Source organism: Apaloderma vittatum, unplaced genomic scaffold (assembly GCF_000703405.1).
Source record: "Apaloderma vittatum isolate BGI_N311 unplaced genomic scaffold, ASM70340v1 scaffold23129, whole genome shotgun sequence".
Classification (NCBI taxonomy): domain Eukaryota; kingdom Metazoa; phylum Chordata; class Aves; order Trogoniformes; family Trogonidae; genus Apaloderma; species Apaloderma vittatum.
Genome location: NW_009734983.1, coordinates 22,898 through 38,647, shown reverse-complemented (window position 1 = coordinate 38,647; position 15,750 = coordinate 22,898). Strand labels below are relative to the sequence as shown.

Here is a 15,750-nt window from a genome sequence, read left to right as displayed (position 1 = left end):
AAAGAGTTGTATGTTATCCTTTAGTGGTAAGTATGTTATATTATATTTTACATGAGTGTTTTGTGTGGATGCTGAATATGTAGGCCTCATTAAACAGGCATACTGTAAGAGATTGTTCTCCTAAAGAACACAGAATAATAAATATCCATTATATTTGAGTACTGAAGTGCTAGTGTTTTTCAGATTTTTTTTTTGTTACATGTTTGCTTAAAGTTATGTTTAAAACTAGTAAAAGTAAAATGAGTTTGGCATTTCTTGTTTGGAATTTTCTATACCATAAAAAGGTTGAGTTTGCAATTTGCTTCCACCTACTTTAGGTAAGGAAATTGATATTATGTAGAATTTCTGCTGAATTAGGGGAGAGAAGCTGCTGTATGGAAATGCACCTCTCTTCGTTTGCTGTTGAAGAGTGTGGATGATTAAAGATTAAAATGAGATTAATTGCTTCCTGGAAGAACCTTTTTGCATTCACTATTAATAGACATTAGATAGCTTAGATGAAATAGGTGAATTTTAAGCAGCTGAAGATTGGCCAATCAAATCCATCTGTTTCCATATGTTAAATATATTAATCTCTTCCAAAATGTTTATTTATTTGAAGAAATGTTAAGTTTAAACCATTGTCTTACAGAAAGCTAAACTTTTGGTTTGTTGCCATAGGAAATATGTGTCAAGGTTTGGGGCTGGACCAGCCACTAAACGAATGACAGATGCTTTCTAATGTCACTATTGCCACAGGAAAAACAGTTTGTTTAGTTTATCTCTGTGTATTTTTTCCAGGCAAAATTCGTGTCTAAACTGCAGCTCTTTATTTCAGATGATTCATTCCGAACTCATTCTACTGGTAATAGTGGGAATGCTGCCTTCTCCTCCAGTTCTTCTTCTCGCAACATATTTAACTCCAGTGACCAAAAGAACAATGGAAATAAGGAAAGTCAGTCCCGGAAGATGAGCATGTAAGTAGTTGACAAGAGGTTAAATTAAGCTTGTGGGTAACATTTGCAAAGGAAACTCAAAAGACCCATGTAAAATTAAGTCTATGGATGATACTTTTGTTACCAGATTTTTGAATACTAAGATAGTAGGGTAGAAGTGTGTTGTGTGCATTTATAAGTGTTTTTAAGATTGCATTCCCTTTTAATTAGTCTTTCAGATTGTTTCTCCTTCACATTTGCATTCACTTGGTACATTATGTGGAGGGTGCAATAGGACAAAGTGGTTTGATATATAACTGTATAGTTGGAGAAATAGAATGTATGTATTGTTAGATGATTTAATTTTTCTTTTTCCTTCTTTTTATGTGCTTATATATGTCTCTGCATTATTACACAACAATTTAATGATGAATTTTGAGAGTTCTAATGAACTGGTACTGGTAGTTATTATAGCTGCCTTCTCTGCATTACCTTAACCATTTAGATTTAAAAAAAAGTCAATGCTAGGCATCTCCCTCAGGCTGGTTTTCTTTCAACATCAGCCTAAACTGCTCAGTGTTTTGCAAGAACAAAATCAAAGATGAATTTGTTTGCTTCTGTGATAAATGTGTAGCAGTCTTGGAAGATTGCTGTGGTGTGTACTTGGTCAGTCAAATCTCTGTAGACTCTAGCAGCTATTTCCCTGCAGATTCCTTTTACATTGTAACTTGCAGTTGTAAATTTATAGAGAATAGTTTGGGTTTGAAGGGACCTTAAAGGTTATCTAGTTCCAACACCCCTGCCATGGGCAGGGACACCTCCCACTAGACAAGGTTGCTCAAAGCACCTTCCAACCTGGCCTTGAATACTTCTAAGGAGGGGGCACCCACAACTTTTCTGAGCAACCTGTTCTGATGTCTCTTCACTCTCACAGAAGATAATTTCTTTATAATATCTAATCTAAATCTACTGTCTTTCAGTTTAAAACCGTTAACCCTTGTCCTATTACTACACTCAGTGGTAAAGATTCCTTCCCCTTCTTTCCTGTAGGCCCCCTAGAGGGGGGGCTACAGCCACCTGATCATTTCGGTGGGCCTCCTCTGCACACAGTTGAGCAGGTTCATGTCTTGTGCTGAGGACCCCGAAGCTGAGCACAGTACTGCAGATGGGGTTTCACCAGAGCAGAGGGGGAAAATTACCTTGCTTGGCTGCACCTACAATCATTGTAGTAGTTGTAATTTAGGTGCTCAAACTGAGATTTTTTCTTTGCTATCAGAGATTTTTCTTAGGCAATGCAAAATGGAGAAAGGAAAAGAGCCAGCTAAAGCAAAAAGAGGAGATTTTTTGGGAAAGTAGACTTGAGTGTAATTGAACTAGAAGATAAAAAGTACGGGAAAATGCAAACTGGGCCTTGGAAGTCTGAATAGGTATGAAAGATCAAAAGGAAAGAGTCCAGAATGTGAGGCAGTGACTCACTGGTCAAAGATGGTGGAACTGAGACAGAGAGCTTGCACCCTATAGGAAACAGAAAATACCTTACACTGGTTTGCCAGATGTAAGAGGAAACAGTAGTGATAGCGATACCTCTTGAGTGGTCCTTTCTGATGAATTGAGCATCTATATGAACTCATAGTTTCCCACTTCAGTATTTTCAAGTTCCTTTAAAAAACATACCAAAACATCCCCCACCCAACTTTACTCACAGATATAAATCAATGAAATTCCTAAATTGTAAAATAAAAGGATCAGAAGTTTAACAAATATAAAAAGTTCTCTGAATGGCTTGCGTTTAGCTATTTCTATACAGTGTATTATGATACAGTCTCTTTTTGTGTGATTGCATAGGATTTTTTCTACTGGAATTTTACCACTTTCACTGTACAAGATTAATTTTTTTCTGGAATGAAATCAAACATAGTGACCTATTGTCTCTACGACTGCATTTTCTTTGTGTTGAAGAGATTGGAAGATAAGTAGTGAATGACGGTTGTTAGTTTGAGTTGAGTCAGTGGTTTCAGAGCCGAAGTTCTTTAAGGTGCCAAGTCAAATTGCATTCTATCACTGCCTTTGCCAGAGTGTAATTCCTTCTCTTAAATATTATCCACAGTACTTAGGCAGCCACTTACTTTGAAATGCATTTTCAGCTGTCTATAAAGGAAGTGGGACATATGTCTTGAGTACCTAAAATGCCATAGAGTGCTACATACTTTCAAAAGTTACACATGCTCAGAAACCTGTGTACTTTCACCCTAATCACTATAAATCTCTCCTCCCTCTCTTTAAAATCAGAAAGTTAGTTCAAATGTTGTAATTTTTTTTCAGCCTCTGCTGTGGAAATTCCAATTACTAATTTGTCTCACAAGGATTTGGGCAAAAATAAATGGATTGATATTCATAAAGTAGTTAGTTGCAAAGCTTAGTTAGACATATTTTTTACATCACATAAAACTTTTCAATATTCGAAGTTTTTTCTGTCTGTCACTTGAAATAAAACTGATATCTTTTGTTTGAGTCCAAAGGGACAGAAAAAATCTTATGGAGAGTGGTTTGTACCTTTGTCTTCAGGCAGGAAACCTGAGTGTAAGAGACTCAGTGCATAGTGCCAGAAGCCAAGAGGATATACCAGGGGAAGAAAAACATTTTTGGAGAAAAACATTTTTGTAGGATGACCTACATTTAGTTCTGAATAAGTGTTTTAATGTTCTATGTTCTTATGGGAAAACACATCTCTCAAGATGGAATAATGTCTGGTGCACTGTAGATTCAATTTCTCCTTTGTAATCTGGCCCAATACTTAATTGTTTTCATAAGAAAATGGAGCAGCTCTATAAGGAGATATTAAGAGGTAGGAATGGTTCATCCATGTGATCTTGTTGACCAGGGATTTGTTTAAGTGTTCCTCTTTTATCTTTTTGTTCAGAAAGTCAGTCCTGATGCTAAACATACATACATATACTAAAATACAAAAAAACCCCAGTCAATTTCAAGGAAAAAATATTTCCTAAGTTGAATGATGGGAAAGGTGATATCCAAATACATAAGCAGTTGATGGAAATTACTATTACTAAGAGAAGAACTTGAAAATTTTTTAAGGAGAGGTGCAACTGAATAGTTGCTCATGAATGAGAGTCACCATCTGTGGAATCAGTAGTGAAGAAAATAATAATTCAGTATATATTTAGACTATAACATCACATAAACTTATATATGTGCTGGTTAAACATTACACTGACCATCTTAACTCTCACAAGTTCTAGCCTTTAGTTTATAGGCTCTGCAATGTGAATAAGGCAACTTCTAATATGTTTCTAAGTGTTTATGAAGAATGGAAGATTGGACAGTATATGTTGTTTAATAAGTAAAGTATCAACAGATATAAAATGATTCTTAGTTCAAGGTGATCTATGTTTGGACAAATTACTATTTAATTATTTAAGTGTAATCTTTTCCATAAAACTGATCTACTGAATATTGGCACATACTCACTTTTGATGAGATAGTGGAGAATTTTTAATCTCATATATTCATGTTGTTAACAGGAAATTTTCAAAACGCAAAGTTACTTTAGTGGAGAACGGAGGTCTTTACTTGCCACACTAATGAGGTCAAACATTTTGTTTGTCCCATTTCAGAGATGTATGTGCCAATTAAAATATCCTCTCTTCTTGAAAATATCGTAGATGTAAACAAAAATAAAACTGAGTAAATCCTGATCCAGTGCTCACAAGCAGGTGACAAGAAAATGATAATTAGCTTCAGTGTCATTTGTTAGACCCTAGGTAATACCCAGGCAATAAAAAAATGCAAGAATTATGATAATATACCCCTGTATAACTTAATTGTGGTGTAACAATGCTTTAAGCACCTTGTGGAATAGGAAGGAATCATGAAAAGCACTGATTGTGTATTTCATGCCACAAGAGACCTTCCTTAAGACAACTTGCAGAGCAAATGTGCTTTTCCTGACTTTCTCTTGAAGAATTGCCAGTTAAATCATGAATCATCCTAGTGCAAAAATTGTCAGGATTTGTAAACACTGCGTTCCATCAAGTAGTCCCATGCTGTATTATTGTGCTGTGCAGTTTTATTATCTTCTTTTAAATGTTTTATTTTTTATGAAATTAGGATAGGATTTTTTTAGGATGAGAATTGCTGTTTTGCTTGAGTTTACATTACTGTAATATGACTAATTTCAATATGCAATTGGTTAAAACTCTTTTCCAGAGCTTTATAGATTCATTAAAAAAACCAAACTAGCTTTAAATATGACATTTAGGAATTTTGCACCTCACTTATAGACATGCAGATAGCGCCTGATTTTATTTCCCTTTCAATTAAAACTTGCTTCAAGAACAAGAGGTGCAGGTTTTCCATCCTGTAAAAAGTGGGAGTAGCCTTTTGTTGCATGGAAATCACTTTCTTGAAATACTGATAACCATTTATTACTATAAGATGTCCAGAACTGATCTTTAAGACATCCACATTGGTGTGTGACCATGTTGTAACAATTCTGTGCATAAGTATCTTAAAGTGGTCTTTCATCCAGTCCTATAAGTTCTTAGGAGGTTGAGCACAAGATGAAGTAGTTCTGCCAACGATCTGCTACGCTTTGAGTTGGCTTCTAATCATGTTTTCCTTCTACCATTTAAGATGGTAAGAGTTCTGAGGACCCATGACACTGGCATGGAATTTAGGTGTCATTTCTAATACGAAGCTAGTGGGTATCCTAACACTGGTGTATTATCAAGAAAGGTTCCATCAGCAACTTTAAAAAGTGTAACAGTGCTTTATTTGTAAGTGATACTGTAAAATACTGATGCATATATTTCCACAGAGTTCTAAAGGTTACGTCCTGTTCTTCTGAAGATCACTGTTACAAACAGTTGTTAATTGACATAACTACAATTCTGCAAAATTGAAGAATAGTATATTTAAAGATTTAAAAAATAAGGCTATGAAAAGTGCAGAAATCCCCCAAGAAGATGTAGAAATAACCCTGTAAAGAGTTCTAAGCCTCTCCATGTCTCTATTTTCCCCACATTTTTCATGGGTTAAGCTGAAGACTTCTGGCATTACTTGTAGCCATGAGTATATTGCTTGTACTACCTTAACCAGCTCGTTTAGAGGCATCTCTGCACGACCGTCAATAGAAAACTTACTAGGAAATACACGTTTCCTGTGAAAAGCGCCCTCAAAATGTGTCTGAGCGGCTTTTTAAGTGAGTACAGTAGATCACGTAGCAATTATTAAAGTGCAGCAGCTAAGAGTTATATTAAAATGTAGCACAGAATAGTAATTTATTATGCTATGTTGGTTAATCATATAACAACAATGTATTATTGTGTGTGTTTCTTCTTTTGTGTTAAGAAAAAACAGAAAATCAAACTCTTAGATCTTCTGACAGAAAAAGAAGGGAACTACAGGCTGATGGAAGCAACATTCTGGTGTGATAAGGTGGGAGCAGCAGATGGGACTCTCTAATGCCTGGATTGAATAAAATGCATCCTGCAATGTTAAAACTTTTTATATTTTAAATAAAATCCCAACCTGTAAAATATGTTTCGGTAAATAATGTAATGGTTGCTGAATTCTAACGTTGTAGTGAAATGTTGTAAAATACAACTTCAGTTATGTGCTCTTAACTGCTGCAGCTAAAGGAAGGATTTTGTTTTATGCCTTTGTAGTTCAAATTCTTGGCTTTAGAATGCACATATCCATTACTTAATTGGCTTATTTGCAATTTTAGCAATTGTTAGCACCCATGTTTTATGCAAGAAATAAAAGGAATTGTTGCAAAAAACTAATCCCACATTTTAAAGGACTTTCAACCTAATTTAAGACCAAAGTCAGAACCATTGGTCAGTCTATAAGAAACATAAACTTCAGTAGCATTGTGCTGTGAATTTAGAGGTAATGTTTTTTCAAGTACTGAGTAAAGTTCATAAAACTCCTGTGTAAGTTTCAAAGCAATCTAAAAGCAGATGTCTCCAGATGATATTAAAAACCAGTTTTATTTCATAAGTTTTGTTGTATAACTAATTGTTTTGATTTTTAATTTTTAGTATTTCAGATTGTATTTTCACTTGAATAATTTATAATTATTTATCTAGTTTTTAATCAGCTGCTATTGCAAGCTATCATGCTTCAGTGGGGTCATCTGCATTTTGTTTGTGTTAATGCTAATGTTTCTATCACAATTTGTCTGTGGGAAAAACATGCAATTCTATTTTTGCCAATACTTGGGAGAGAGCCTATGAAGCTATTGTCAGCTTCTCTATTTCAGAATGGAAGCAGGATAAATATATTGATATCAGAAATATGTGGTTTTTAAAATTTATTGGTGTGTGATAAAGATGATCTGAACTGTGAATGCATATGTGTGTGTGGTTACTTTTTATAATGTAAAAATATGAATGATGATTTACTCAAAATAAAACCTAGGACAATGCTGTACATGCATGTTCTTGAAAAAAATTCTCAGGGCATCTTTTGTATTTAAAATAAATAAAAGCATTTACCTATGGAAGGTATTTATTTTAAATAATAATGCTAGATGTATGCTGTCACATGTGAAGTACAAAATGGGTCTTTGGATTTAGCAGCGTTTTACTGTCTGAATTCTTAAGCTTCTTACACTGGAGCTGGATTTAGGTGTACTCTCTGTCTTCAGTCACAGACACTGGGTTCTGTGGGAACACTCAAGTTTTTGGTTTGTTCTGCAGCTTGGTGTAGGATTTTATAAATCACAGATTTCTTTAAAAGCTTCTTCAATTATTACGCTGTTTAACACGCACTACTGATGCAGATAGACAGACGACCTGTGCTGACTCCTCCCAGGCTCTGCTTTTGTCTGCGTCAGAAAAGCAGATGCTGCCCATTCCCAGGGAGCACCAGCTCTGTGTGCAGCCACAGCTGCTCACCTAGGGCTCACAGGAGGCTGCTCAATCTATTCTCAGGCTGACTTCTGCCCAGGACCAAACTCAGATCAGCAGCACCCAGCTGCAGAACAGAACTCAAAACTGTGTTTGACCCTCAGATGCCTTTACTAGAGCAATGCAGATCAACCAGTAAGCAACCAATGCAGATCAACCAGTTGAATCCAAGCTCTTTCTCTTAATAAGCATGTAATGAGTTCTGTATACAGTTTGTAATTTGTTTCTTATTGGCTGTCATTTGTCTGTCATTTTTAACAGATGAATTTATTTAATGCTGATAACACGTGCTCCACCCAGTAACCATACTATCTATTAAATTCCTGATCCGTAATCTTTAAATGCTCTATTTAGACATTTTTTGGTCTGCACATCTTCTTGTACAATACTCCTGATGTCTCGTGTATACTTCTGCGAGTCCTTCACGCTACAGACCTCTTTTGTGGCTGCTTACTTCTGGGTCACTCTTCTTGGACAGCACCACTACTTTTGAATCCTTTCTAGCATTGTTTTCACCCGTGATTCAGAATAACAGTTGGAGGTCAACTGTACAGTGATAATTGAGTGGTTCTCTCTAGCAACATTCCTCCTGTTAATCACTGGGAGGCAGGAAGGAGTGGTTGTCTTTCTTTCTGGGTCCGTTGATACTGCAGTGTGGAGTTAGGTTAGATGCACCTTCATAGTCTAGTCAGATGCCAGATTGTGCCTGCTGAATTCTTTCATGAGTGGCTTACACCAGAATTTGGGTTGAAGTGGGTAGACAGCTAATGGTAACTGAAGTGATTTTTAGACACGTTTACCAGCTTTACTCTGTAATGCACCTTTTGTATCTTCTCTTATGGGATGCATCTGTCAATGTGCGTATACTGATAGAAACATTGGAAGCTTCTATGCCAAATGATTTTGAAAACTCTTCTGCCCCCTTTTGGACAGCTACTTCGTGAAGGCCATATGAGCAAGTAGAGTAGTGCTTAGATCTGTTAGTTATATATATCTGGAAGTAGATTTTTGCATTGTTTCATACTTTATATATAGGACTCTGCTGCTAATTAAAATTTACCAAATGTTAAAGATATTGCTGATTTGCTGGAATCACTGCACTACTTGAATAAAGTGAGTTGTATTTAGATTGTGGAAATATATTTCTGAAACATTTTGGCAACACTTTTTGAATCTTAGGATCAACTCTATGAATGGATTTGTGGAGGTATTTTTTTTTCCTACCAAAATCTGTGTTAGATCAGGCATAGAGTCTTGTTACATAGTTCAACGTGATATCTAGATAATAATACATGCAGAAATTCTGGTTTTAGGAGAGGCCCAGCTTGATGTTATGAAGTAGCACAGATTCAGATTTTTGAGGTACAGAATGCCAAAATTGTTTTTCAGAATTATTTTGTCTTATTAAAGAATATTTTAAAAGCAGGCACATCATATACCCTGAGAAAATGAGGTGATTTGATGCCCTGAATAAACTATTTGAAAGAGGTCATGCTCTAGGTGATGCAAACTCCGTGATAGACTCATTTCTACAGTAATAAAATTTCTACGGTAATAAAATAAAGTTCTCTAGAAAGAGGCTGTAAATTCTCTTTTAGGGCCTGATCCTGCTTCTGTTTTTTTAAGCGGCAAAATTCTGCTAACATTGAAGTCAGTCTCATGGCAACCGAAGTTAACAAGCTGCATTGGTTTAGGATTATATTCCTGAATATTTTGGTGTATGAATGGTTTTCATTCAGACTTATAACTAAAATGTTGAGTTTTGAAAGTTCAGTTCTGTGGGTTGTTTTGTTTGTTTTTTTTTTTAAATTGCGTGGTAGGTTTTACAAGACGCTTTTTTGTCACGTTGTGCCTTAACGAACTTAGATTGTTAGATTGTATTAATAAGATGACCTACTGCTAGCTGGGGAGACAAAAGCGGTTTTCACATTTTCATATTTCACTGTCTTTTTATTCTAATGTAAATTAGTAAAATAGAAATAAGGCCTTTTAAATACCCCAGAATAGAGATTGTTACCTTTATTCACATTGCTGTTGGATCAACCACCCTGCCAATGAACAGTAATGTTTTAAATGTTTCTTCAAAAATCATGAAAAGGAATGGTCGGTCCACTCTGATGACAGGAGGCACTGTAAATGCAGTTATTTCTGACCCACTAGCTGCTATAGCCTCAGTTCCTTCTTCATCCACATCAATTACTGCCTTTTGGACAACCTGAAATGCAATGTAGAAATGAAATTTGTGACAAATATATATTAGCATGAAGAGTGTTCTTCAAAGTGCAAGGCATTCAGTTGAAGTAGGCTTCTCTTAAAGGTGAAAATGTGTAGGTCTGTGCAGTGTAGTTCAGTATGTTGGACTGGTAGACCCATACACCGTCTGCTTCAGTGGCAGAGGAGTTAGTAAAACCGCCATGACCCCTATAGTTAAAAGTGTAGATGCTAGTTTGGGTGACATTGTGCTTTTCCACAGTTTGGCATAGGTCTCACATGGAGATTTTCTTCTGGTAGCATGAAGCAACCATTGCATTTGTGTAGTGCTCCTCTCTGACGTGTAACTGTACAAGAGAGAGTTTCTCAAAAGTGGGAGGTGTGCTTTCACCAGTCACAAGCACTGACTGGCTGGATATGTCATTCACAGCTGATTTTGTGAGAGCTTAGACAAACGCACCAATCTTGGCTGTTTTCCTGTATATTTCTAATTTTGCATTTGGTTGGTGAACATACTTAATCTGTGCTATGAGGAACGATCCTGGATTGGTCTGAGGACCTTCCCTTCCCACTGAAATCACAGCCTGGCAGGATCTGATTCCTTTCCCTTTCTATTCTTTCAGCCTGCATGTGCCTCTCCACTTCCCCGGTATTTGGTTCTGCACTGGTGAACTGCCTAGTCAGCTAGCGCATTTCCAACTCTCAGACGCCTAATTCCAGGAATGACCTACGTGAAGGTGGTTGAAAGACTTCAGCAGTGTTGAGCTCTGTGCTAAATACTCTTAAATAATCAAGCTGGCTATCATGATTCACAGGGGCAGGATGCTCCTCTGGCACTTTGTAGCTGATGCACATATTGCTTCTAATATCAGTTAGCAGCTACTGTTCAAGTGTGATTTTTTTCATCATAGTGCAACAGAGTTAAGGGGAAGGGAGAAGTGTGCTGCAGATCACCATTGTACTTTCCAAAAGTGTAATAGCTTATACCAAACTGACAGTAGTAGCCATTTGTATACTATTATAATCCAAATAGCAAATAATTTTAGAAGGCTTACCTGTGAAACTCCTACATATCCTTGATCTGTGAGATGACTAAGATCTGCTGTATGTGTAAAGAGATGTTTAATTCCAAGAGCACGAAGCAATTTCTTCATTTTGTATTTTTGCTCTAATTTGAACTTTGGAAATGAAATATCCACTTTTCTGTTTAAAAAAAATAACACAGGTCAATGCAAACTTGAACTATATAATATATTACTTGACTACTACTCAGAAGTTAATTATTACACAGAAAAAGAAGGGGCAAAAACTGAAGAGTCTCTTCTGGAATATAGGTTGGCAGAATATTATCTCTGACCTGTTCACAGCTGAAGATACTAGAAATCATTTCCTTCTCTGTATAAATACTTCCACCACCACTTACAGTGCTGGTATAACAGAGTGACACAGTAATTTATAGACCAGTGAAAAGAACTGTCACTTCTGGAAATACACAGGCATAATTTGGATTTACATTTTTGTATTCAAGTTGATCCATTACTCTGCGTTTCCACTGATAGGACAGGTTTAACATACTGTGTATCTAGATGTCTTGCACACCTTGCCTCACAGTGCAAAATGTGAGGAGAGAGAAGGCCTAAGGAAGAATTTGGAAAGGCCAAATTGACTATGCCCTCAGAGAGACAGACATTTCTAATTCCATATATTGTCATCTTGGAGTAGAAGCTTTCATGTGCCACTTGGGCTGTGCGTAGACCATTAAATGACCTCTACTTTACAGATACTAATGCCACAGGGATGCCAGCATGTGAAAAGGGTTTTGTTGTGCTTGGTTGCTTTGCTGCAATAGACATAAAAGACATTAAGGCCCATGGGTGCCAAAGCAATACCTGGTTTTCATGTTTCCAAGCCAGGATTGCACAAGTTCTGCAGTCAAGTGGTCTTCAAGTGAAATGTAATCTCCCTCCTTTTCTGGGATGACAATCAGCATGTGGGCTCTCCCTTTGTAGGGTAGCTTTATCACGGTGCACCTTAAGTTCTCGTCAAAAGTTGAATTAATTTTATCTGACTTGAACATCATGGGTACCTGTACGCTTCTGTATTTGTTTATATGGAAGGTCTCAATTTCTGTGAATTTGGAATTAAATGGATAGAGCCACTTGCCTGAGGAAAGAAAGAAATAATTACGTGCATTCAGACTTGTTCAGAAAAATGTTCAGAAACCCTTAAAAGAAAGCATAGGATATTTTCTGTATCTAGGTGAAGTAGACGTCAGTTGTAACTGGGATAAGGGAGTGACAAGTGCAGTTTACTTAGTGTATATGTTTTAGATTTTTTACAGCAGGGAAAGGAAGTAATCCACAAAATAAACTTCATTTGCAGGGGAAGAAGGGAATTATTTTTTTCTAAGGTTGATTAGTTGCCAGTCAACTTCAGAACTGATTATCCTTTTTGTTTATCGAATGCCATATGAGCATCCATCTTTCATTACATGTCACCTTCTCTGAAATTCTCTACCAGCTGTTCAACATCTTACTTTCAAATTAATTACACAATCATTCAGATGGGGATTCAGCACTGCACTGGCTTGTACAGTGCAGTGGATTGTGACCTCCTCTATACTAATGATTCTGATCTCTACCGTTGCTGTCAAACACAGCCACGTCCATTTATCTTCTCTCTGATTTGCTATCAGGGAAAGTAACCTTTGCGTTGGACAAACTGCACTTTTGTAAATACGAAAGAATAAACCTGGGCTGTAGGGAGGCTGTGTGGCTGAGGGGTAATTTTCTTTGTTCTCATGTGTACATTTGTTTTAGTGGGAGTTTTGTGGATGGTGTCTGCCAGCTGCTTTGGACTGGAGTTCTGGCTGTGTCTGTGGCTTCTCTGCACAGCATTCTCTTGTCCCCTTTGTCACTCTAGCTCTTTGTCTTTGCTTTTAACCTTAAGCAGGTGTCTCTGGCTTCTGTCTGGCTATTTCAAAGTAAAGGGTGTGTTACAACTCCCTCTCATTGCCAGGACTTCCTTTTGGAGTCCCTTATCCATCTTCTAAGCCAGCAGTCAGAAAGAGCCCAGCAACAGGAAAAGGAGAGTAAAGTATTTGGTAGCGGAGGATCTCTCCACAGAACAGTCTTTGTCCATCAAAGCTATTCTTTTCCCTCACCCTGTGAAGTGTATGTTACCTGTACGATAATACAATGGGGTAGTTTTGGGGGAAAAAAGACTCTGGACCAAAACAGAAATTATGCTTGTTTTCATGATTTTGTGTAGTATGTAAAATCAATCAATGATTTTATGCCCAGTATCCAGCATTCAAAAGCCTATAGTGATTAACGCTTTTTCATTTGAATTGGTGAATAAAAAGTAAACGTCTTTTTTAGTCTTAAAAGAGATTATTCAGAGATGAATTGAGATTGCTGAAGGGCTTTTCATTCTCTTTGAGAATGTTGTATTGAAGAAAGCATAGAAGAGCTATGGTTCCCAATCATCAAGAATAATTTCCTATTAAATAAAATTGATAGACCAAAGTAAATCTAGGTAGAGGTGTAGAAAAATTTGAGCATCTGAATTCATTTGAACTTCCCCTAAGGTAGCTGAAGTTATAGTCCTGATTATTTTGATAAATCATCATTTTGCAGAATAAAACCAACACTTACCTTTAAAGACAATGTAGTCCACAAGAAGCAGTTTATTGTGGTGGTCAAGCTCTTCAAAAAGCTCTGCGATTTTTCCTTTAGTCCTTTTGTTAATGTTTTGATTTATGACAAATTTTGCCTGTGTAAAGTTTTTGAAGTCCACTTTCAGGAATTCCATATCAAAGTACTCCTTAGATAAATTGAGGAAAGACTCCTTGAGTCTGAAGTCCTTTTGGATAAAAGAAAGAGTACCTTGCACAAGGAGAAATTCTTCGTTCATTGTGATGTTATCTATCAGTTGTTTGAACAAAGCTGGTAAATGTTGGCGATCCACTCTGTCCTTCAAAGCATGGAGGTTTAGAACTTTTACTATTTGTCTGTGTGTTTCCCCATTGGCTGCCAGCATATATGCAGTCATGAGAGCTGATACAGAAAGGGGAGAGATGATTACATTGTTGTCATGTGTCATCGCAATTTTTCTGTAGAGGTTAAATCCGAAATTTGCAGTCTTTTCAGTGAAGTTGTGAAGAGTGAACTCCTCAAAACCTCGGTCTTCAGAAGGCTTAGAGAGATTTTTATGATAATGCAACTCTTCAGAAATACTGACATTGTTATTTGTTTCCAAGAAATTATTTTCTTTTTCCTTCTTTGGAATTTTAGGTGTGATGCCAGCCTTGATGATTTCAACACATATTTCACTTAAGAGAAGTAGGTAAATTCCTGTTTTCATGTTGACATCCAGTTATGAGCTCTTTTTGTTCTGCTAAAGAGAAATGAGAAAGGAAAAAAATGTCAATGCAATGACTTTTTGATTTGTTCTGTTGACAGTGCAAAAAGTCATAGATGTAGCAAGGTGCTTTTTCTGTATCTTCAGTGTATATATTCAAAACCTAAGATCTGTTCCCTGTCATATTTAGTTCACTGAAAGAAGTTGCCAATATCATTAATTGAATCCAGAAGGAGTATCATGATCTTATGTTACTGGTCATTCACTTCAGACCTATTTCACTGATTTTTCTTCCTTGCTAACTGGTAATTCCTTTACCAAGCGAAACCCAGATTTCAAGTACGATATGTAACTTAAAGATGAAAAATCAGCTCACTGGACCCATGTTGCCGCTTTTGCTCCTGTGAAATTGATGCCATCTATAAACACAAGAATTCTAGGCAGCATGTGGAAATTACATACTTGCCTTTCATCATTTCATTTCCACTTTTCGTCCTTCTGCTATAGTTGTTTATTACTCCATTCAGCTCATTCCCCTGATCACATGCGATAGGGTTCCGTTCTTTTATATTCCACTGTCCAGCAAATGCTGAAGCAGATTTATCTGTGCTGTCTCCTCCTTGAAAATGCCATGTTTCAGTCTCAAATTGCACAAGGATGAAACAGTTGTTCTGTGCTCAGAAATACAATTTTTCACAAGCTGTGATTTCTGAGCAAAGTTAATACCAGGTCTCTCATCTGTCCAACAAAATATATGGAGACAACTGGTCAGAAGAACTGAACTTTCAGAAGGCCTCAGGCAAACTTCAGCATCAGACATTGCTTGTGTAAATTTGCACATGCAAATGCATTTCACAAGCATAAAATGCAAAGATGCTTATCATTCATCTTTTCATCAAAGCTATGTGTGAATTTCTGTCCCATATGACAGTATTAAATTGCACCTTACGGAAAAATTTTGAATGGCCATAATCTTTGGAGGCACATTTTCCTGTTGTAAATTAAATGGGATGTTCAAGACTGCCAAGCCTGCTTTTGTATAGCAGTGGCATGCAAATGGATGAATGAGATGAAAAGATGGATTATGTGGCCCATCATTAAAGTAGTAAGTGATTCAAAAATCTAGAAAACACTGACAACTATTAACTACTCCTTTTAAGTTAAGGATCTGTAACAGCAAATTACGGTCATTGTCTAATTTGTGGTTTGGTACGTGGGAAAGCTGTTGTTACTTGATTGTCATTTATTCAGAGTTCAGCTGAATTTCATAGTTGCCTGACTGAGGCTGTGGGAGTTAGTCCTGAAAAGGTACGTAGATGTGAACACTGGAA

The 15,750-nt window shown here is 36.6% G+C and overlaps 2 protein-coding genes across 2 annotated transcripts in view; one reads left to right on the top strand and one right to left on the bottom strand.

Annotated features, from left to right (window-relative positions):
* The window catches only part of PPP4R4 (protein phosphatase 4, regulatory subunit 4), a 65,256-nt gene extending 58,950 nt beyond the window's left edge, over positions 1-6,306 (top strand). Inside the window, 3 exon segments of the mRNA XM_009876459.1 lie at positions 1-26; positions 818-956; positions 6,282-6,306. The exon segment at positions 1-26 is cut by the window's left edge and continues 8 nt beyond it. Coding sequence (XP_009874761.1) covers positions 1-26; positions 818-956; positions 6,282-6,306 — 190 coding nt within the window.
* Positions 6,307-9,869: 3,563 nt separating this feature from the next.
* Positions 9,870-14,422, bottom strand: SERPINA10 (serpin peptidase inhibitor, clade A (alpha-1 antiproteinase, antitrypsin), member 10). The gene is made up of 4 exons (XM_009876460.1): positions 13,714-14,422; positions 11,947-12,220; positions 11,113-11,260; positions 9,870-10,061 (listed from the first exon to the last, which is right to left on the bottom strand). The coding sequence occupies exons 1-4, from the start codon at positions 14,420-14,422 to the stop codon at positions 9,870-9,872; spliced, it is 1,323 nt and encodes a 440-aa protein (XP_009874762.1).
* Between the last annotated feature and the right edge of the window lie 1,328 nt (positions 14,423-15,750).

Bases quoted from the DNA above. Each gene is read 5' to 3' on its own strand.
- SERPINA10 (XM_009876460.1), bottom strand. From the start codon at position 14,422: ATGAAAACAGGAATTTACCTACTTCTCTTAAGTGAAATATGTGTTGAA. The intron at 12,221-13,713 runs GTAAGTGTTGGT...TTCTTTCCTCAG, and splicing joins GGACTACATTGTCTTTAAAG to GCAAGTGGCTCTATCCATTT. The intron at 11,261-11,946 runs GTATTGCTTTGG...TTTTTTAAACAG, and splicing joins CTTGGAAACATGAAAACCAG to AAAAGTGGATATTTCATTTC.